This window comes from Onychostruthus taczanowskii, unplaced genomic scaffold, assembly GCF_017590055.1.
Source record: "Onychostruthus taczanowskii isolate IOZ18803 unplaced genomic scaffold, ASM1759005v1 scaffold45, whole genome shotgun sequence".
Taxonomy (NCBI): Eukaryota; Metazoa; Chordata; class Aves; order Passeriformes; family Passeridae; genus Onychostruthus; species Onychostruthus taczanowskii.
Window position 1 is genome coordinate 30,729 of NW_024502014.1, and position 21,363 is coordinate 52,091.

A 21,363-nucleotide genomic window follows, 5' to 3' on the forward strand; every position below is an offset into this window, starting at 1 on the left:
CAGTGTACAGCTGCAGTGTAAGGTGCAGACTGAGCTCTGGTGGCAAGGCCTGGCTGACTGATGCACACCCTTTACATAACAAAGGGCAGGGGGACCTGTGACACAACCACATGTACAGACACTCAGAGATACTGCAGGAACTGAGGACCCCAGACTGTGAGGGTACAAAATTCACAGGGTTTCTTTTGTTTGGGGTTCCTCCTTGGAGGCATCCAGCTCAAGCTGTTGCTTTGTTGTTGCACCATGATTAATTTATTTTAAGGATCCAGATGTTTGAGACTCTGCTATGGCAACCCTGGGGATGCACAGGTGAGAAAACTTTGGATGTGAGTGTGAGGTGTACAGGGAGTCAAGGGGGGCACCTCAAAGGGACTGTGACAGGGCCTCTGTCCCAGCTCAAGTGCAGCACGTGTGACTGCCAGAGTGAGTCCTGGATGGTTGGCCAGGAGGGTTTCCTTAACAGGGCTTGCTGGTTTTTCTTCTGTAATGCTTCTTATTATTTAATTGCCCTTTTTCCTTTCCCTTGTGTCCATAAATTCACGTGTACTGCTAGCCAGAGAAGTATTTGCAGTCTCCATGGTGAGTTAGGTTATTCTGGTCCATTCAAGAGCACACCAGCTGTCCCTACACACAGGCTACATCTATTTTGGAAAGGGTATGAATAGAAAGGGCCTTTCAACCTCATTACACAATGAAAATCAATCGGTGAGAGAGGCCTACTCATGCACAAATGAACTGTCAAGTTCATGCTGGAATTTCACTGTGTTTATAATACCATCTTTGCTGGCTGTTCAGTGGCAGTTCCTATTGCACTCTCGTGCCTGCCACAGCGTGATTCCGTGACTGCCGAGCAGTGCTGACCACACTCACCTCCCTTTGCACTGGGTGGGAGCACAGGCCAGTCCCTCCCCTGCAGGATCCCAGCCCAGGCTCCCCCAAGGAACAGGACCCTGCTGTGTCCAGGTAAAGCAGATATCTGGGTTTCCATGTATATGTTTGGGGTTTTTTTCCATACCACAAGAATTGCCTTGGTGATTAAATTTCCACTGCAAATCTTTGCAAATAGTCCAGATTTAAAGAAGGGGATGATACAGAAAGCAGAACTGTCGTTAAATGCTTCTTTGAAATAACAATTAATGCCACTGGAAGAGAGAAAGATGGCAAGTCTTCCACTGCTCCCATCTTTTATATCAACCAACTTGCTTGCCTGACTTCTGAAATGCAAGGCTTTAAATACTGCTTAGTTCAACTTACCCAGAGGACACTTTTCTCATTAGTTGTAGCACATTGTGCCAGCAACAGTAAAGGAGACGGCTGTACGGGCTCAGCTGTGCCTGTCTCTTGGATCAGGACCCTGGCGCGGCACAATCATGGAATTCCTCTGCAGTCCCAAAGGAAAGGCACAGGCCACGTTATAAAAACACAACCTAAAAATCCCTTTGCCCTAAAATTATTTCACTCAGAGCTCCACCTCCTTTGTTTCTCATCACGGTGAAGAAGTAGAACGGAAGCACCCCACTTTTGTCTCGAAAGGTTTCCTGCTGAGGGATGCCCGCTCACCGCTCGGCCGAGCGGGACCGGAGCCACTCCGCGGCTGGAGGGGCTCGAGGAGCTGCGGAAGGCTCCGGGAAAGTGGCAATGGCACATCCTTCTCGGGGGCAGGATCGGATTTTCCACTAAACCAGCCGTTTTCGCAACAATCACGGGAGCGGAGCGCCCGGATGGGAGGAGCGGTGGGAGGGAGAAGGCGGGGGCGGTGGGACGGGACGAGATGGAAGAGGAGACGGACGAGGCAGCTGTCGGTCAGCGTCGCCCGTGAGCCCGACAGGATCGACGCAAGCGCCATCTTCATCCTATTTACAGCGAGAGCACCGGGCCGGGATCCCTGCCCCGGCAGCAGCGGGACAGGCGCTGAGGTGAGCGGAGCTCGGGGATGCGAGCGGGCGATTCCAGCAGGACGCGGCCCCTCCATCCGGGCGGGCCGGAGGTGCCCCAGAGGCCGGGCAGGGCTGGGCACCGCGGGCAGCCCCGGGCAGCCGCGTCCCGGCAGCGGAGCGGGCCCGGCCCGGCCCCGGCCTGCGCTCCCGGCAGCTGCCCCTGCACAGCCCTCGCCTCCCCGCTGCGCTCTGCCCTGCGCTGAGCCAGCCCGGCTGCGGCTGCACGGCCTGACCGCAGCGTCCGGACATGGCAGAAGGCAGGCGCGACCCCCAGCCCGGGGACCTGATCGAGGTCGACCGGCCAGGATACCAGCACTGGGCGCTCTACGTGGGTGATGGATATGTGATCAACGTCACACCTGTAGGTAAGGCTGGTGCCGCCTGACAATGTACAGAGTGGGTGTTGGGATGCACCAAGAGCCCTATCTCCCTCCATGTCCTGCTGCTGGTAGACCCTGTGTCTGTAGATGTCCTTTCCAGGAGCAGAGGAAACCATCAGAGGTCATGCAGAGGCCAGAGAGGGTCTGCCTGCCTGTCTTATCTCTTCCCTGACTTCCCCAGATGAAGGATCCCCATCTCTGTCAGTGAGCACCACATCAATATTCACCAAAAAGGCCAAGGTGAAGAAGCAGCTCCTGAAGGAGGTGGTGGGAAATAATAAATGGCGTGTCAACAACAAGTATGACCGCTCCCGCACTCCTCGCCCTGTGGAGGAGATCATCCGGCGTGCTGAAGAATGGATTGACAGGGAGGTGACATACGATGTACTTAACAGAAACTGTGAGCACTTTGTGACAGAGCTCCGCTACGGAGAGGGAGTCTCTGAGCAGGTCAGTGTCCCGGGGTGAGCCCCTGGTGCCTCCCAGAGCCCCTCCTGGCTGCTGGCTGTGAGCTGGGCACTGGGACACAGCCTGCAGCCTGCATGGGGACAGCCCAGCGCCAGGCGTGGGCTCCAAAGCAGCGCTGCCTCCCCAGAGCCCCTGCCCCTGGAGGGTCACTGTGCTCTGCCTGCACCCTGACAGTGCCCTCTGACTGAGTGCCACCTCCTGGGGGCACAAACCTGCCTGTCACCCCTTCTGATAATGGGGCACATGCCTTCACTGATTTATTTACCCTGAGTATCCCTGCCTTATCTATATTATCATGCTGGGGGGGGAGTAAACATAAGTGCTCCTCATGTTTCCAGCCTGAGTTTTACTTTCCCTTTATAGGTCACAAAAGCTGTAATTGGTGCTACAGCAGCTGTAGGAGGTATCATTCTTGCTGGTCTTGCCACCGTTGTTGTGAAGGGCTTGTTTGGGGACTCATCCAAGAGAGAAAGAAAGTACTACTGATGGGCTGTCACGAAGAGCTCAGACCAAGGCAGGGGCATCTCCTGGCCACAGCAGTCACTGGTCAGCTTTTGCTCCACCTGCCACCAAGGCTTCCTAGCAACTGTGCCACCCTTGCTGTAAATATTAAATAATATAAGAATAAATTATGAGTATTTAATTAAATAAAATGTCAGAAATCCAAATTTCCTTTAATTTCCCAAATCCTTTTAATTTCCCAAAAATTTTCTTTTATCTAACTTTGCATCCAAATTCAACTATTCAGCCTTGCTTTTCCCTGCTATCTCATCAAGAAATAAAAAGTCAAGTTTGGCACCATTTAAGGTGACCTCCAGCAGCATTAGCCTGCTTGCCGTTACTACTTTTATTTCGTTGCCTGTGATGATTTTTGTGGTAGTCTGGGCGCATTTGCACTGTCTGGGCACATTGCACAGAAGCCTGGGTGCAAGTTTTTCAACCATTTTCATCAGTTGGTTCCTGTAGGCTTTTTCTGTATATCTGTGATCTTAACCTCAACTTTCAAAAAACGTCAAAAAAGTACTGCTGAGAGTTTTCCAGCTGAGGCTTTATTTAGGTGGGAAAGCCCTGGCTGCAGTGTCTGCACAGGAGCAGGCAGGGCGTGTGCAGTGTCTTGAGCCTGTACTTGTGCTGCTTAAACTGAGAAACTCCTGGGAGTCAGAGGGAAGGTCAGGTTTTATAAGCTGTACCCTTCATAGTTTTACAGGAGTGCTCTGGCATGATGGTGTTTAAATTGGTTTTTCCCTGCCTACAAAGTGTTTACAAATGTCCTGAGCCACACCATTTCCTTGGCACAAAGCTGATGTGTGCATTGTCTTGCAAGAAAACTGTTCAAGTGTGCTTTAGCTGGAGGATCTGATTTAAGTGTTTGGAACTGCATCCCACCTGTGAGACACAGAACCCTGGGTTGCTTTTCTTACAGGAAACTGCCCGGCCTGCAGGGACAGGTGAGGGCAGCACAGCTGTGTGTGAGAGGCTGGCTGGTTTTGTCTGCTCTGAACAGGTTGTCCAGGTTTAACCCCAGCCAGCAGCAAAGCACCAGGCAGCCACTTGCTCACTCACTCCCCTGCCAGCCCCATCGGGGAGGGAATCAGAAGAGTAAAAAACTTGTGGCTTGAGAAAAAGTAGGTTTAGTAGGTAAACCAAAAGCTTTGCATGCAACAAAGCAAAACAAGGAATCAATTCATTGCTTTTTTAAACAGCAGTTTTTCAGTGTTTGAAATAACCAAGCCAAAGTTTCCAGTTGTATTTTGTACTGTCCTTTGTTATTACATTGGAAGAAAGTTCCTCGTTTTAACACAGAAAACACATTACAATCAAACTGAAAGTGAAACTCCTTTCTGGATTCCTGGAAATGGAATTGAAACTTCCTTCATGGCTAAACTATTTAGGTGGTTATACAGTAACCCATGAGCTTTAACCTTTCTGCTCTCAGAGCATTCTCTCTGCATAAGGGAGCGCTGATAAGTGAGCGCTGTGTGAGGGCATCATATGGGCCTCTCACATCTCTGCTTCATCCTGGAATACAAGAGAACTGGTATTAGTTTATCTGGGGTATTGTCTCGTTCTTGAAAGCTGCAACATTTCACAGAAAGCTGAAGTTTGCAGTTGTACTGGGCATCTCCTTGCAGTCAGGGTGATGTTGTTCATGGTGGGATACCTTTCCATGGAGCCTGGTGGGTGCATTGACAGGATTTGGTGGAACACTGCTGGAACCATGTGGTGAGAGTGTGAGGAGGAGTAGCAAAATCCATCACTTGCTACATTCTGCACTTCTGAGCCTTTCCAGCAAATGCTGGCAAGTCCTGAGACCTGCTCAAGTTGCCATGGAATAGAGTCAAGGCTGTTCTTTTCCCTACAGCTGAGAGAACTCTCATTGCCTGTGCTGTGGGGCACACCCAGCACAGGCACAGTGTGTCCCTAAAAAGAATGGCATTTGTAGGACATTAAACATCTGAATCTAGTGCACATCAGAGGATGAAAACCTGGGCTGATTCAGTATAAGACAGGAAGCTGCAGCATAGTGCAGCCCTGAGCCTGGCTCAGGGGCCTCACCTGGTCCTCTTCATTCACTTTGTAGGTGGGGTAATGTAAATCTAATCCATCAAGTTGCTGCTGCATAGTTTTTTGCATTTACACAAGGCTATTTACACTGACCCTTTACATCCTCTACTGGATTTGGTACAGGTTGAGTGGCACACAAGCCAGACTATAAACATGATCCAGAGGTTGCACTTTTACAAAATGATATCCTGCCATATGTATGGGAGCAGTGTCAGAGTTGTTGCCTGCCATGGAACAGAAGCATCCCTTGAGGGTAGGGGCATCTGGCAAAGAGCGGGTGGCCCAATTTCCATGGTGGTAGGGCCAGATTTTTCACCCAACGGTGGTTTTGGCAACAACCTCGAGAGCAGAGCCTTCCTGGAGCAGGTGGCAGGTGTGTCCCGACGGGATAGGTCCGGGGCGAAGCCGTCAGTGAGCCCGGCAGGTTACAGCCAGGCGCTTCGTGCTCCCTATTTATAGCCGGTAGAGGAGACTTTGAGCCCGGGCATGGCAGCAGCGGGACAGGCGCTGAGGTGAGCGGAGCTCGGGGATGCGAGCGGGCGATATATTTCGGACCATTTATGATCACTGGGCGCTCTACGTGGGGGATGAATATGTCATCCACGTGACAGGTAAGGCTGGTGCAGCCTGGCAAGGTGCTGAGTGGGTGTTGGGTTGCCCCAGGAGCCCTGTCTCCCTCTCCGGGCCCCTGTGTGTGTAGCTGCGCTTTCCGAGCGGAGTCAGTAACTCATCTGAGGTCTTGGAGTGTACAGAGGGGCTCTGCCTGACTGCACTATCGCCTCCTTGGCTTCCCCAGATGAAGGAGCCTCATCTGTGTTGGCTAGCAGCTCGTCAGTATGTGCCGGAAAAGCCAAGGTGAAGAAGCAGCTCCTGAAGGAGGTGGTGGGAAATAGTAAATGGCGTGTCAACAACAAGTATGACCGCTCCCGCACTCCTCGCCCTGTGGAGGAGATCATCCGGCGTGCTGAGCAATGGATTGGCAAGGAGGTGACATATAATGTGTTTAACAAGAACTGTGAGCATTTTGTGACAAAGCTCCGCTACGGTGAAGCACTCTGTGAGCAGGTCAGTGTCCCGGGGTGAGCCCCTCCTGGCTGCTGGCTGTGAGCTGGGCACTGGGACACAGCCTGCAGCCTGCATGGGGACAGCCCAGCGCCAGGCGTGGGCTCCAAAGCAGCGCTGCCTCCCCAGAGCCCCTGCCCCTGGAGGGTCACTGTGCTCTGCCTGCACCCTGACAGTGCCCTCTGACTGAGTGCCACCTCCTGGGGGCACAAACCTGCCTGTTACCCCTTCTGATAATGGGGCACATGCCTTCACTGGTTTATTTACCATGATTATCCCTGTGCTTTCAATATTATCATGCTGGATGGGTTGTAAATATAAATGCTCCTCTTGTTTCCAGCCTGTGTTTTGCTCTCCCTTTTATAGGTCCAAGATGCAGCTTATGACGGTGTTACAGCAGCAGCCCTAGGTATTGTTGCTGGTGTTGCCACTGTTGTTGCAAATGCATTCCTCAGGAGATAGTGCTACTGACTGGTTGTCAGGAAAAGCTCAGAGCATCGCAGGGGGTGATCCTGCCAGCGGTTTTGCTACACTTGTCCTCAGGGCTTTCTGGCAACAGGATACAATTGGTGTAAATGCTAAATAAAGCACGAGAAAATTTCTGAAATCTTAACTCCTATTTCCCTGAAATTCTTGTTTATGTATTTCGCTTTAACATTGTTTGCCAGTTTAACATTTTGGCCTTGCTTCTCCCAGCAATCCCAGTAAGGAATAACAAACCAAGATTGTCACCATTCAAGGTGATCCCCAGCAGCTGTAGTCTGCTTGCCACGTGAGCTTTTATATGTGTGATCGTGGTTTTTTTTGTTGTAGTCTGGGAGAAATTGCAAATAAGTTATCCATTCCTTCCCCATCCCACACACCTCCCCTGGAGTGCTTTGCTGAGCACTGGTGCAGACTTTTCCTCCTGATTTGATCAGCTAGCTCCTGGAGGCTATTTCTGTGTATCACTGCAATAGAAAGGACCGCTGAGGGTTTACTGCGTTTTCCAGCTGAGACTCGGAGTGTGTGGTGCCGAGCCACAGAGCAGCCACCGGCAGAGCGCGGGGCCGGCACCGAGAGCAGGGACCGGCACCGAGAGCAGGGACCGGCACACAGGGCAGGGACCGGCACAGAGAGCAGGGACCGGCACACAGGGCAGGGACCGGCACAGAGAGCAGGGACCGGCACCGAGAGCAGGGACCGGCACACAGGGCAGGGACCGGCACACAGGGCAGCCAAGTCCCGGCACAGAGCGCACCGCTGCCCGCGGCACCGCGCAACAGCTCTGATTCCCCCGAGGGAAGGAGATCACCACCACCAGCTACAAAACTGCCAAACCCCCCATTCCCCTCCCCAAGTAATTTCTTGATGTGCCTGGGATATCAGCCAATTCCCTTATAGGACTCGTTCACCCTCCAACCACTTCCTCCATCCTCTCCCACTCCCAGCATCTTCACCATGACAATGGGAAAAGTTCACCTAGAAGCCTAAACCCATCAGAGTGGGAAAGCCCTGGCTGCCAGCTCTGCAAAAGGACAGGCAGGGCATGTGCTGTGTCTTGAAACCTTAGGCAGCTTGTGCTGCCTACACTGAGCGGCTCCTGGGAGCTGAGGAGACAGGAAGCAAGGGCAGGTCATACAGACTGGATCCTTCCATGTTTTACAGGGTCATTCTGATTTTGGTGTGATGGTGTTTTGCTCAGTTGTTACCTGCCTACAATGTGTTCTTTTCCCTGGCTCTTCTGGTTCTCTTTGGCAGCAGCAGACCCCCGACGTGGGGAGGTCTGACAGGGAAACCCAGCTGTCTTTTTCTCAATCGGCTCTTCCTTGCACTGTGCCATCGAAATTTCCCACTTCACCCCTGTTTCTGCAGTGATTGTTGACCTTGAACCTGAACAAGGTTGCAAGGTAATTTTTGTGATTCCTTGCAACTCTCAACCCCTTCTTGGATTCTGCTATTTGAGCTGCAAAAAAGCCAGAGGTGCTTAATGAATTACAAAGGCGGCAAGGGGATTTCGACCCTCGGAGCTGGGGCCATTCTCTCTTCAGTGATCAGATGTTGATTGCAAAGCATTCATAATCATTCTAAAGTACCAAGTCAATCTTCCCCCAGCCAGCAGGAAGGCAAAGCCAGGGTCCCTGCAGTGCTGGAAGTGAGGGATGTGAAGAATGAGCTGTGCAGCACCTGTGCTTCATCTCCCAATGTGCTGAGCCACACCATTTCCTTGGCACAAAGCTGATGTGTGCATTGTCTTGCAAGAAAGCTGTTCAGGCCAAGTGTGCATTATTGTCCTTTGCCTGGAGGATCTGCCTTGAGTGTTTGGAACCAGGTTACCTGCATCCCACCTGTGAGACACAGAACCCTGGGTTGCTTTTCTTACAGGAAACTGCCCGGCCTGCAGGGACAGGTGAGGGCAGCACAGCTGTGTGTGAGAGGCTGGCTGGTTTTGTCTTCTCTTGTCCAGGTTTAACCCCAGCCAGCAGCAAAGCACCAGGCAGCCACTTGCTCACTCACTCCCCTGCCAGCCCCATCGGGGAGGGAATCAGAGAAGTTAAAGTGAAAACTTTGTGCCTTGAGAAAAAGATGGTTTAGTAGGTACATCAAAAGGTACATTTGCTTTTTTTGCATGCAAGCAAAGGAATATAAGTAATTCATTGTTTTTATTAAACATAAGTTTTTAGATGTTTGCAATAATCAAATCAAGAATTCCTGTTGTTTTTCTGCTGCCCTTTGTTATTACATCCGTAATTATTTTTAGTTTTAATACAGGAAAACATGACATAATCAAACTGAAACTGAAACTGAAACTCCTTCTTGGATTCCTGGAAATTGAATCAAAGCCTTTTTCACAGCTATACCAGTTAGGTGGTTTTACAGTTGGTAATGAGTACAGTCAAGGCTGTTCTTTTCCCAAAAGCCAAGAAAAATATCCATGTATGTGTTCTGAGGCACAGCCAGGACAGGTGCAGCCCCTCCCTAAATGGAGGGGCTTTTGTAGGGATTTCAGCCATGTGAATCTGGTTCACATCAGAAGATGAAAACTTGGGCTGAAGCTGCAGCATCGTGCAGCTCCGAGCCTGGCTGTGGGGTCTCAGCTCACTCTCTTTACAGGTGGGTTCACATAAATCTAATCCATGCATTCATACTCTCCTCTGCTAGTGAAGGAGATCATTCAGCGTGCTGAGAATGATAATGACAGGGAGTTGAACTATCGTGGGTTTGGCAGCAACTGTGAGCACTTTGTGACAGAGCTCCGCTACGGAGAGGGAGTCTCTGAGCAGGTCAGTGTCCCGGGGTGAGCCCCTGGTGCCTCCCAGAGCCCCTCCTGGCTGCTGGCTGTGAGCTGGGCACTGGGACACAGCCTGCAGCCTGCATGGGGACAGCCCAGCGCCAGGCGTGGGCTCCAAAGCAGCGCTGCCTCCCCAGAGCCCCTGCCCCTGGAGGGTCACTGTGCTCTGCCTGCACCCTGACAGTGCCCTCTGACTGAGTGCCACCTCCTGGGGGCACAAACCTGCCTGTCACCCCTTCTGATAATGGGGGACATCTGACCTGGATTCAATTACCCTGATTATTTTTGGGTGTTCTCAGTTATCATATCTGTCTGTAAATATAAGTGCTTATAATGTCTCTAACGTGTGTTTTACTTTCTCTTTACAGGCAAAGGCAGCACTTCAAAATATTAATTCTGTTTCTTCTGTAGTGATGGCTGGGATAGGAACTGCCAGTTTTATTGTGGCTGGTATTCCTTTTATGGCCAGTGCTCCTTTTGTGGCTGCTGGTAGTGGCAGTCTTCCTGCCAGTATTGGTTTCTCTTCCAGCAATATTGTTCATTCCATCACTTTTGGCAAATTTAAAAAGGCAGGGAGAAATATACTAGAACAGAGTTGCTGTTAGGAAGAGCTCAAGCAAGGCTCTTCCTGGTCACTGTTCAGCTTTTGCCACAAGTGTAATAAACACTTATTAGCAACTGCTGTGATAATTACTTCAAAAACTTATTAAAATGTAAAAATTCAAACTCATCTTGCCTAAAATTGTCTTTTATCTGTTTGATAATAGCTTTGTCTGCAAGTAATTTCTCTTTAACTACCCTCCTCCACCTGCCTAAGACATGGGCTTCTTTCTCAAGTTGTTTTTGGTTTTTTTTCCCCTGGTCTCCCAAAGCCCCATTTTATAGCAAACCCTTTTCCTGGGCCTCCATCAGCCAGCTAGACAGCACTCACACCCTTCTAGCTCCCTTTCTTCTTTTGGAAGAAATGAAGTTGTATCATGGGGCTTTTTTCCAACTCTCAGGGTCCCTACAGTCAATCTATACCCTGACTGTAATTTCACAGCTTTTCAGATCCTTTTCAGCTTGAAGCCCTGTATGGCCTTTCTCCCCTGCTGAGTGATACCAATAAAGATAAAAAACCCATGTACTGATAAACAGTGGGGATGCAACCACAACACAAAACACCACAATGGTACCAACAAACTGAATCAGGCCCTAAATGATCAGGTGTTCAGAGCAAAGCAGAAGCTCTACCTTCCCTGCTCAAAACAGAAAACACAAATCTTACTTACAGCTACAGTACTGTGGGTTTAGTGCTGCTGAGGTTTCTGTGTTTAGGATCTACATTTAGGGTCCCTCAGAAGAGCAGAAAACAGTTCAAATTCCATAGACAAACATTTTTGCCTTAAGGTATTGCAGAGCTACTTAGCTACCTTCATCTACAGTAGTTTGTTTCTTGTGTTTTATTCTGCAGCTACAATTTTAATACCCAGATTAAGCTGCTGTTGTTTTTACATTACTAATTTGCTCAACAGTTCTGGGAATCAAGCACATTTCTACACAAACAGGTAATTATCTTCACATACATTTTGTTAAAAGGCATTGTTACTGGCTGCTCCATGACTGTCTGCAGCATCTGGATTGAAAGGTTTTTAAGTAAGGGCAGGCAAATCTATCCTGTGGTGATGGTCATGTTTTGCCCTTTGAGGTGATTTCATTTCTGTACCTGATCGAGAAATATTAGCTACCATGCACAAAGCTCTCCTAACATCACAAGAAACCTCCCAGCACTGAAATTTGAGGGTCAAACCCAATTCAAACCCCCATTCTTCTATATTTTTTAGAGTTCCTGAGGAATTAAGTTTGGCTTGTCAGCATCTTTGAGAGCTGTGCACTCCTACTTGCAACCCCATACACCTCAGAGCTCAGAGCAGGCAGCAGTACCCTGTGAGCAAACTCACCTGATCATCTCCAGCAAACAGTGGAGGCTGGGGACTTGGGAGGTGAAAGATGAGGTCACAGACACCTCCTGTTCTAACAGTGATAACACTGCATGGAGCACTTTCAAAGCCTGAAATCCATGGCAGTCACGATATGGAAAAATATCCTTCCCACCTCATAATTAATAAATAATGAACTGTTTTCTCAGAAAGGTGTCATGTCTTGTTTATGCTTAAAATGCTATTTCCGTAATTAGTGAGAACCATATTTGGGGGAGAAAGCTTTCCCTTGGGGGACCTGGAGGAGTATTTTTAGGGTCAGACCCTCAAACTATGCCAGGTTGTTTTCAGCTCTGCTAGGCTGCTGGACAGCACCAGCAACCGAGCAGGAGTTGCTGGAGTTGGGACTATTTGTAAATGTGGGTGTCTGCCTTGGCATTTTTCTCTCAGCCTCATTTAGTGCTGCTTCCCATGCCATGCTGGAGAGGGGCAGTGGTTCTGTCTGGGTGAGGGGTGCTGGGACTCCAGATGCAGAGGGGTGCCTGTAAGGGAACTGGAAGAGAAGCAGCTGCAAAAGATGCAAAGTGGGATGGCTTGTGGAGAAAGGGAGGGTGGGAAAGATCAGACTGGAGCAGCACTAGATTGGACAATCAAACTTCAAGAAAACACATTATTGATTTTGTTCCAGAAGAAAAAAAAAAAAAAAAAAAAAAAAACACATTATTGATTTGATTCCAGAAGAAAAGAAAAGAAAAAAAAAAAAAGTGACCCTTACTTGTGTTCTGAAACCCTTCAACAAGGCTGGACTTCTGGCCAGAAGACATCCTGCCAAAGATAGGCACAATCACCATTAACTGCATGGAAAAGCTGCCTTGGCAGTATTTGTGCTTCCATTGCTCCACTGAGGCAGTATTAGACCTCCCTGGTGGGTCCCTGATGCTTGTAAAATGCCTTAATCCCAATTCTAAAACCTTGACATGGTTTTGCTCCCCTTAGGGTTTAGGTGTCCTCTAAGTGAGTATTTATCCTGCAGTTTTCTGCCTCGCCTGTTCTGTCAGATGCTGAGATGCCAGTGATCACCACATGCTCTGAGCAGCCTTCAGAGCAGCCAGGCATGGCAAGAGCTTCCCAAGAGCAGAACAGATGGTTGATAACAGCAGCAATAACCCTGCTCAGCCTGAGGTTTCTTCTACCTGAAACTCTGGCTAGACAGTATAAAATCTGAGAATCTGTCCCAGCTCCAGCTTTTTAATGGACTGTGTGATGGCTGTTGAAGATCTCTGCTGCTAGAGGTGGTTATTTCACATTCCTGATGGCCCTGCTGAGCGAGGCCATTGCTGGCTGTGGAAGTGGCACACGGGCATGGGGTTGATGTTTTTAATTAAACTGGAATTGAGAAGGTGACCATGGAGTAACTCCACTGTGCAGCTGCTCACAGCACTATAGCCACCCCTGTCATCTGAGGTGTTACAAGATGCTGAAAGCAAGCTGTTCAGGTTAAACCTGAGGCATGGTGGAAGTTTGCCTGGAGTTGTCAAAATGTGATGTTACAGCTGCTGACAGAAAAACACTTTCTCCCAACAGAACACCACTGACATGAAATAAAATAGGGGGACAGGAAAGTGCATTGTTTTCTCTGAACCTACTTTTGACAGCAAGCTGTAGAAATGCTTGACAATTATCTGAGAGGAATTTCCATTCATTGCAAAATGGTTTCAGACTTCTTTCAAGGTGATCTTTACCTCAGTATGAGCATACACCTACTAGAAATAAGACAACATTTAGTTTCAGACTGAGGTCGTAACATGCCATTTCACTTCCACCTCGTCAGCCTCCCTCCAGGAAATCAGGGACACAGCCTTCTGCAAGATCCCTTTGTAAATCTTTCACCTGGCGATACTTGATTCTTTGCACATTTTCACACATACCAGCCTGCTGTTAGCCACAGGCTGCTAGTTCAGACACTGAAATTTGGCCCAGCAAATTGTCACACAGACAAATATGTATAACTACATTAGTTCTGCACACGTCAAGCATGACTGAGGTGGCCACTGCATCTGCAAAACCTTGCCAGTTACTAATGTGGTAATGTCACAGGTCCTGAGGAAAGAACCACTCTATTAATGATTTCTCCACAATGGATGCATAGTCCTTACCACACTTCCATAGACCCTGGGGTAGATATGAACTAACCCCTAGGTTTCCTCTGTTCCTCAGAGCTGCTTCTGAATCCCCAGCAAGGAGATAGTTATTAGGCATTAAAAGCATTAAATTCCCCCTGGCACCCAAAAGCAGCCATCCCTGGCTGTGCTTACAGAGGGAGCAGCTGTGTTTGCCTTGCATTTTTCTGCCAATCTCCAGGCAATGAAGCTGGAATGGAACCCTCCAGTTTGTCTGCTTCAATGGGCCTGACTTTGCTGCCTGTCAATAGTAAATCATATCACTGGAGCAATTGCTTTAATGCTTATGTGTTAATGTAAGAATTCTTCTAAATTTTCAATTTTCTGGTGATTCCTGTGGTTGTAAAAGTAAAGAGTTCCTTTTAACTCTGCAGCATTTTTGTGCATATACCTTCTGCTACACACTGCAATCACAGCTTTGTGATTGCAGTGTGTAGCAGAAGGTATATGCACAAATCACTACAGTGTAGTAGCTAATGATTCACTAAGCTGGAATCAATAGAGAAATAATCTAGATTGGATAAGTGGAGCTATTGAGAAACCTAGGAAAGTAGAACATTATTTTGAAGACACATTTTGTACTTGTGTTGGTTTGTTTGGAGGCTTGTGTCATTAGATCTAATCTAATGACACAACTAAACTTTCTCTCTAAATTAAATCTTTCTATTTTCTGTTAAAACTGTTTTCACAGAATCACAGAATTGTTGTGGTTGGAAGGGACTCTAGAGATCATCCAGTCTAACCCCCCTGCCAGGCAGGGTTGCCTGGAGCAGGGAACACAGGAGCCATCCATGTGGGTTGTGAACATCTCCAGAGAGGGAGAACTCCAAGACCTCCCTGGACAGCTCTTCCAGTGCTCTGCTGCCCTCAATAGAAATTAATTCTCCCTCATATTGAGGTGGACCTGTCTGTGTTTTAGTTTATGGCCACTGCTCCTCCTGTCACTGGGCGCCACTGAAAAGAGTGTGGCACCTTCCTCTTGACACCCACCTTTGAGAAATTTGTATCAATTAATGAGATTTCCTCTCACTTTTCCCCAGACTAAACAGGCTCAGCTCCCACAATTTCTCTTCATAAGAGAGATGCTGCAGACCCCAAATCATCTTTAGTAGTACTCAATTATTAATTCTCATGAGCTCATCTTGATGTGAAGTAACTGAGATGGGAGAACACTCTGGGCTGGGATGGCAGTCCTGTTTAGCAATGGCTGTGTGAGCAGAAACAGCCCTATTGGAGAGGAAATAACCCACAGCAGGTTCTCAAAATATCCCGGCGATGTGCCCTTGGAGAAGGGTTGTGAGGCTGCAGTGTGGACAGGGAGGATCTGCTTGTGCTGGGGCTGCTCACTCACAGGGCTGGATAAGCACTGCACTCCCAGTGATCCTGGGAGCAGTTTGAAAGCCATAAGGAGCCCCAGTTTCACTTCCAGCTGTAGATTTTACATCTGCATAGCCACAGGCACTTTGTCCCTCCCACCTTCGTGTTAAAAATGGATAAGTTGGTTAGACCCTTTTGACACCATGTCTCAGCATAACTCTGAGATTCATGCCCCAGACTCTTTCTATGAAGACAGTCTTTCTATTTCTTTCTTTTGTCTTTCAGCCCGGCCTTGAGGTTTATTCCCTCCTGGGCATGCAGTTCAGACTGAAGACATGCAGGGCTGGGCTGGGTGAAGACCCTGTAATTTCATCACAGAAGTTAATTCCCCCCTAAGGAGCTGCTGGCTGAGAAGGTGTGTCTGCCAGACCACAACATGGCCAATCACTATTCAGTCTGGCCTGTTAAGGAGAACTTTAAATAGATATATTTATCTTTGATCACCACTAGCATCCCCTGTTACTAGCACAGGCACAGTGAAATTAATCTGGAAGCAAGCAGCTCTATTAAAAAGCACAATGAATCCAGGACCTGTTGTACCTCTGGGCCATCAAAGCCTCTTCTGTTTCCACTATATTATACCTTGTTCTCAGCCTGATCATAATTGGCTTATTAATTAAATAATACTTCAGAGATACCGTGAAGCTGCTAAACATCCCATGAAACCAACAAATATTTATATCTTATTAAACATAAAATAGGATATTTTGTAAGTAGAATTAAATTCCTTTACTGCCTCACAGTGTTGAGCTTAGCTGACAGCTAGTTTTACAATACATTTTAAAATGTGAACATTTAATAAAGAGTAATTATGCAAATAGACTAATGAGATCCATGCACACAGCAGTAGCTCCTCCTCATGTTCTTGGCAAGAGGTCGCCAGCACCTTCTGAGATGGATGCACATTGGACACATCTGCAAAAAGAGCTTTACGTTGTGTTACCTTCCAGAGGATGGTTTCAATTAAATTAATTTATTCTGATGCATGGATCCAGTTTTGTTCTGCTGCTTATGTGAAACACTGCCTGCAAGGGTACCTTGGTGAAAATCACTCTGGCACTGCTTCAGCTGCCTGCCCTTTGGTGGGCTGTGAGCCTGTTCAACATGAACCTCCTCAGTGGAGCCTCCCCAGAGCACTGGAGGAGGCCAAGAAGAGATTGTACTACGTGCCTGCAGTCTGGTCCCACTGGAGGAGTATTTTATTGGTTGATGCTTATTAATTTCATCTCATTAATTTGCATCAGATAGTAATTTCCTCTCTGCTTTCTTAAGAAGTATTGGGAATGTGATTATTCTCCTCTTGGAATGAATTTCTTCATTCATTATGGCATAATTGTCTCTGTGGTGTTGAAGTATCTGGTGTACTAATAACCACTAATGATCCTGGGAGCTGATATGGGGTGTGTGATTTGTCCTGGCCGCTGGAAAAGATTAACACTTTGAGCTTGGCATCACATGCACTGAAGTCTGTTACTGTATTTTGCAGTATGAATTAAATAGTACAATGTTTAATATAATCAACTTTCATGTTTATATGGTTATTCCTTTAGGATTTCAATGGTCTTTAGGCTTGGAATAGAGATCTGGCCTGCCAGGATTTAGGGAAGTCCCTAAAGACATGTGACCTTTGTAGCTCTGATCTGTGGTCTCATGGATTTTGCAGAAGGTAGGTGATGTTTGACAAGCACCAAAATCAGCAAGACTTAATTTCAACAGAAGGAGCATTATTCTAATATTTACAAGATGAAAGGTTTATTGACTAGATTAAGACTATTTATTAACCGGGCTGAGAATGACATAATTGATCAGCCCTGTGCACATTCTCCTAATGCCCTCAGGGTAATTAAAAGCACTCAGGCTGCTGCTGAGTTCTGTTTGCCTTGAATTAACAGCCTCCTTTGTGGCTACACCTGCCACAGCAGTGCCCCGGTGTTTTCCTCAGAGGGAAGGAGCTGAGTAGGAAGCAGGGACATCCATCACACTCTGCCTCCCCAAAAACCCCTGGGTATCTCTCTTGAGAGAAAGGTTGACAAGGAAGGAGCAGAAACGACAAGGTAGTTAATTGTAGAGATCCAGAACCATTCCAGGCCAGGACATGGCAGACGGAGGAGCAGCTCCTTTCCTTCTCTTGCCTCCTCCCAGCCATGGTACAGTAGGTTCTGTACATTGTGTATGAGGAGGTTGGGTCACATTGTGTCCCTGAACCAAGTTTATGCCTTGCAGTGTCTTGATGTTTAGGGCTGACACTGGCCTCTCTGCTCTGTGGGCTTGAGCTGAACTGCTGCAACAGCAGAAACCAAAAACTAAAAAAATACATATTCTGTCAAGAAACTCCATTTACTTATGTACACATTTTCATTTTCTACTCCTAAGAGTACATAACTGTTACTTGTTTTTAATGTGGATAAGAAAGTCATACTATACAATGACAGTGTCCAAAAGCTTAAGACAACTGTGAATTATTCAAGCCACAGCTTTTCTCCCTTCTGCAGCAAACTACACTAATAAATAGTAAATAACTTGCTGTCACAACAGATAGTTCCCTTTCAGAGAACCTTTGCATTTCTACCTCCAGTGCTGCACCTGAGAACATCCCTTCATTCACAGCGCAGCTTCCATCAACCAGGACAGCATCACAGGGGAGACAGAACCTTTTTCCACCTAAAAGAAACGTGTCTCCAGGGACTAAGTAACAAGATTCCTGTAGACCAATACAAAAATGAACTTCACTTGTGCACAAGTTTTAGGCAGTTAAAGTAAGTCTAAAGACACACAGAGTATCAGTAATCTTCTCCACTGTATTATTTTAAACCAGTGCTTCTTAGAAATAATACTGGCTGAAAAACAACAGCTCAAAGATCAGCCCTTTAAACCTCTCTCTCCAAGTGAGCTTCTTCAACTCCATTTGCATAGTGTCCATAAAACACCCTGACCACGAAAACCTACCCAAGGCCTTTACATCTCCCACCACCCTAACTATTGCTCTTCTCAATGCCTTTGGGAGGCAAAATTAGCTGTAACTCCTATTTTATGGGTGAGGAGCTGAGGCTGGGAAAGAAAGTATATGCCTGGATGGGAGCCATGTGTCTAGACTCTTTAAAAACCACTCGCAAACTGCTTGACAAGATTTGTAATCAGCCTATAGCAGAGCCAGGAAGTGGATCTTGGAAGGCCAGAATTGTTATCTAGTTGTTTGTTTGTGAAATTCAACTTCCAAGCTATTCTAGACTCTTAACACAAATTATTGGTTTCAACTGTATAATGACAGATGCTGCAGATACAGATGCATCATTACTGCATCATACAGGCTGTGTCCACACTTCTTGATGCCCTGCCCACCTCACCTCCCTCTGCCCCATTCCTCCTTTGCTGTGCAATTCCAGATACATTTCAACATATTAGTTCATTATACAGGCTGGTGAGGAAAATAAGACGCAGGTGACTCACTCCCCTCTTGGTGCAGATGGAACCTGAACTTTGTTATGCTCCTCAGCGAGGGGGTGCAGCTTGGGAGACTGCTGTGGATGGGAAAGTGACTGCAGTGAGACAGCAGTAGTCAACAAGAAAGGAAGTTACAGATCTGTGCTAACAGCACAGAAACTGAACTCAGAGTTACCCAGGGAGGTGTCACATCACTCATTAAAAGTCAGGATGTGAGTTCATTGAGTTAACATAGAAAAAGATGTGGTGGGAACAGAGATGCAATTTTCTGTTTCATTCCAATTCATGCCCCTGTATCTCCCTTGGCCTTCAAGGAGCAATTCCTGCTTCATGCCAGAGTCAGCACCCTTAAATGTAGCCTTGCTGTCTGCAGTCCCTTAGTAGAAGGTTTATTTGTGCTCAACAGTTGCAGGATATCAACAGAACCACCAAGTTGTAAAGACTATCATTACAAAACTGCCATTGCAAGAAGAAATAAAGAAATTCTAATTTAGTTGGGTGTCTGAGCTTTGCCAGTTATTGCAATCTAATTCATACAACTGGATCTCCTGAGATAATGATGAAGTTAACTGTCATTGCAAGGCCATTAGAGAGAATGCCTTATCTTGATTTAAAAATTGCAATTGCAAAATGATAGACACCAGTACTCTAAGTACAAAGGTACACTGGCATCTCTGAGCACTTGCTCAGCATGGGAGTGCTACTCATCCTACAGATACTGGAGATACAAAAATGTGATGTGCAGCCAACACACCTATGCAGGTAAAAGCCCCAGCTTTTCACATGGACTTTGCCAAGATCAGTGAGAGGCAGCAGTAAAAGTTCTGGGCAGCATTCCATAGACAGCACTTCAGCTTCTCAAGGAACCTCTCAAAAGGCTGAATCTTGCCCTTGCCCAGTAATTCAGTTCAGGAACAACGATTTTAGCAGTGAATTTGGAGAAAACATAAGTTGTTCCTGGCTCTAAGCAGCACGTGATCTTGACAAACAGGTCAGTGCACCTCAGAGCTGCCATCCCTTCACTCCCTCCACCAGCTCTAATCACACCATGCCATCTTCAGGAATTGCAATTCTGTGTTAACCTCTAAGCCTTATGTCTTCCTAAAGATTCATAAAACATTTATCAGGAGTCAGGAATCCCCTTGCCTGGCTGGCGATGCTGTGCCAGGAGCACCCCAGGACAGGGCGGTTTCTCCTGGCTAGGGAACAGCTTATCAGCTTACACATGCCTGTAGCTAGAAAATGTTGGCAGACAATTCTTTGGCAGCAGCTATGTTGAACCTCAGACTTTGTTGTGACTGTAAGTCATGTGATTTCCCAGCAGAGCCATCTAACAGAGGCAGCATTTCTGATGACATGTCACTGCTACTCAGGATACTCTACCCAAATATGGGGGAGGGAGAAGACTGAGTTAGCACAAAAGTCTTTGATATCTTATGATTTAAGAAAGCCACTGTGAATATGATATTTATTTGGAAAAAAGACAACCTAATGATCTGTGAATAATCAGCCTTAGACTACTGCTAAAATAATGGTTTGATTTCCTTGTACTTGCATACTTTTAGCTATTCTACATTGTGTCAGCCTTATGACAACAGTCATCACTCACTTTTATGTTTTATGTTAACACAGGCCACAAGCCCCACAGATATCTGAGAGCATAATTTTGATTATGGTGGTACTAACTAACAGCAAAAGGTTTAGGTGATGTTTTTTGGAGATTTACTCACCACTCGGATTCTCTGAAATAGCGACAGACTATTCTGCAGAGCTAGTGGTACTAAAATAGCCATTGAAAGAGTTTTCTGCACAAAGATTGGAACTGAAATGAATTAGTCATCTGACAAATTTGGTCCCTCATTGAAAATTTAATGCATTTTTCAACATTCACTAGAACAAAGAGAAAGACACTAAATCAGGGTGCCAGCCCTTGGACACTGAAGTTGTATCTGGACTGAACTACCACAAGCTTATGAGGATCAGTCTGCCTCCAGGCACTACCTTTAGTATTTCAAACATGAGGTTTCAGCCTTGGATGGAAGTGCACAGTTCAAATTAAATAAACTTTTCAGAGTGCCACACTGGAGTTATCTTCAAAACCTCTCTCCAGAGGCTACTGAAATGTTGGTGTCATGGTTTGACCTAGAAGTACGGTTTTAGGAAGTTATAGTCAAACCAATCAGTGGCCAAATTTTAGATTGGCACCTAGTGTAGCCACTGGGGATGTGGATACGCCTCTGAGAACACACAGGAGTTAAGAGCAGAGCACTCCCAAAAAGACTCTCTCTTTAGAGTCCGGCAGGTGAGCAGATCGGACCTCTCCCCTGCCCAGCTGCGTCTAAGTAAGGGAGGAGGAAGGCCTGCGGCTTGAGGAAGAGAAGCCGGAACCGCTTCAAGATGCAGAGGTAAAGGAGTTCCTGGAATGGTTTAAGCAGCCCCCCCAGAGAGAAGAATAAGCAGTCGAGAAAATAAGGGGTGGGCAAGGTGCCCAGCCGCTGCCAAGACAGGCTGTGCTTTTAACCCTTTTAGTGTTGAAACAATAGAAGCTGTAAAAACACTGATCCTCTTCAACTGGAAACTGAGAAAAGATGGAGGAGATGAAAGATGAAGAAGGTTTGAGTAAAGGAAAAAATGCCAGCAAATGAGCACCCGAGATAGAGGAAATGATTGAAGTGACTTTAACCAGACTTTTCTCTTACATAGCCACAAGTGAAGCCAGTTTCTTCCGTTAATGCAGAGACTGCTCCTTGGGGGAGGCGGCTG

The 21,363-nt window shown here is 47.0% G+C and overlaps 3 protein-coding genes across 4 annotated transcripts; all 3 read left to right on the forward strand.

Annotated features, from left to right (window-relative positions):
• The first annotated feature begins 1,766 nt into the window (after positions 1-1,766).
• Positions 1,767-3,449, forward strand: LOC121341161 (phospholipase A and acyltransferase 1-like). 2 transcript variants are annotated; one of them, XM_041414463.1, is made up of 4 exons: positions 1,767-1,916; positions 2,092-2,302; positions 2,499-2,767; positions 3,149-3,449. In XM_041414463.1, exons 2-4 carry the CDS (start codon positions 2,185-2,187, stop codon positions 3,269-3,271), a joined length of 510 nt encoding a protein of 169 aa, XP_041270397.1. In that variant the 5' UTR covers positions 1,767-1,916; positions 2,092-2,184; the 3' UTR covers positions 3,272-3,449. The 2 variants fall into 2 exon arrangements, with proteins under 2 accessions (XP_041270397.1, XP_041270398.1); XM_041414464.1 differs by having other exon boundaries at positions 2,185-2,302.
• Positions 3,450-5,879: 2,430 nt separating this feature from the next.
• LOC121341088 (phospholipase A and acyltransferase 1-like) lies at positions 5,880-9,394 on the forward strand. The gene is made up of 3 exons (XM_041414311.1): positions 5,880-5,961; positions 6,147-6,415; positions 6,779-9,394. The coding sequence occupies exons 1-3, from the start codon at positions 5,880-5,882 to the stop codon at positions 6,872-6,874; spliced, it is 447 nt and encodes a 148-aa protein (XP_041270245.1). The 3' UTR covers positions 6,875-9,394.
• LOC121341162 (phospholipase A and acyltransferase 1-like) lies at positions 9,390-10,390 on the forward strand. The gene is made up of 2 exons (XM_041414465.1): positions 9,390-9,675; positions 10,052-10,390. Exons 1-2 carry the CDS (start codon positions 9,529-9,531, stop codon positions 10,286-10,288), a joined length of 384 nt encoding a protein of 127 aa, XP_041270399.1. The 5' UTR covers positions 9,390-9,528; the 3' UTR covers positions 10,289-10,390.
• The last annotated feature ends 10,973 nt before the right edge of the window (positions 10,391-21,363 follow it).

Bases quoted from the DNA above. Each gene is read 5' to 3' on its own strand.
- LOC121341162 (XM_041414465.1), top strand. From the start codon at position 9,529: ATGCATTCATACTCTCCTCTGCTAGTGAAGGAGATCATTCAGCGTGCT. The intron at 9,676-10,051 runs GTCAGTGTCCCG...TTCTCTTTACAG, and splicing joins GAGAGGGAGTCTCTGAGCAG to GCAAAGGCAGCACTTCAAAA.
- LOC121341088 (XM_041414311.1), top strand. From the start codon at position 5,880: ATGCGAGCGGGCGATATATTTCGGACCATTTATGATCACTGGGCGCTC. The intron at 5,962-6,146 runs GTAAGGCTGGTG...TGGCTTCCCCAG, and splicing joins ATATGTCATCCACGTGACAG to ATGAAGGAGCCTCATCTGTG. The intron at 6,416-6,778 runs GTCAGTGTCCCG...TCCCTTTTATAG, and splicing joins GTGAAGCACTCTGTGAGCAG to GTCCAAGATGCAGCTTATGA.
- LOC121341161 (XM_041414463.1), top strand. From the start codon at position 2,185: ATGGCAGAAGGCAGGCGCGACCCCCAGCCCGGGGACCTGATCGAGGTC. The intron at 2,303-2,498 runs GTAAGGCTGGTG...TGACTTCCCCAG, and splicing joins GATCAACGTCACACCTGTAG to ATGAAGGATCCCCATCTCTG. The intron at 2,768-3,148 runs GTCAGTGTCCCG...TTCCCTTTATAG, and splicing joins GAGAGGGAGTCTCTGAGCAG to GTCACAAAAGCTGTAATTGG.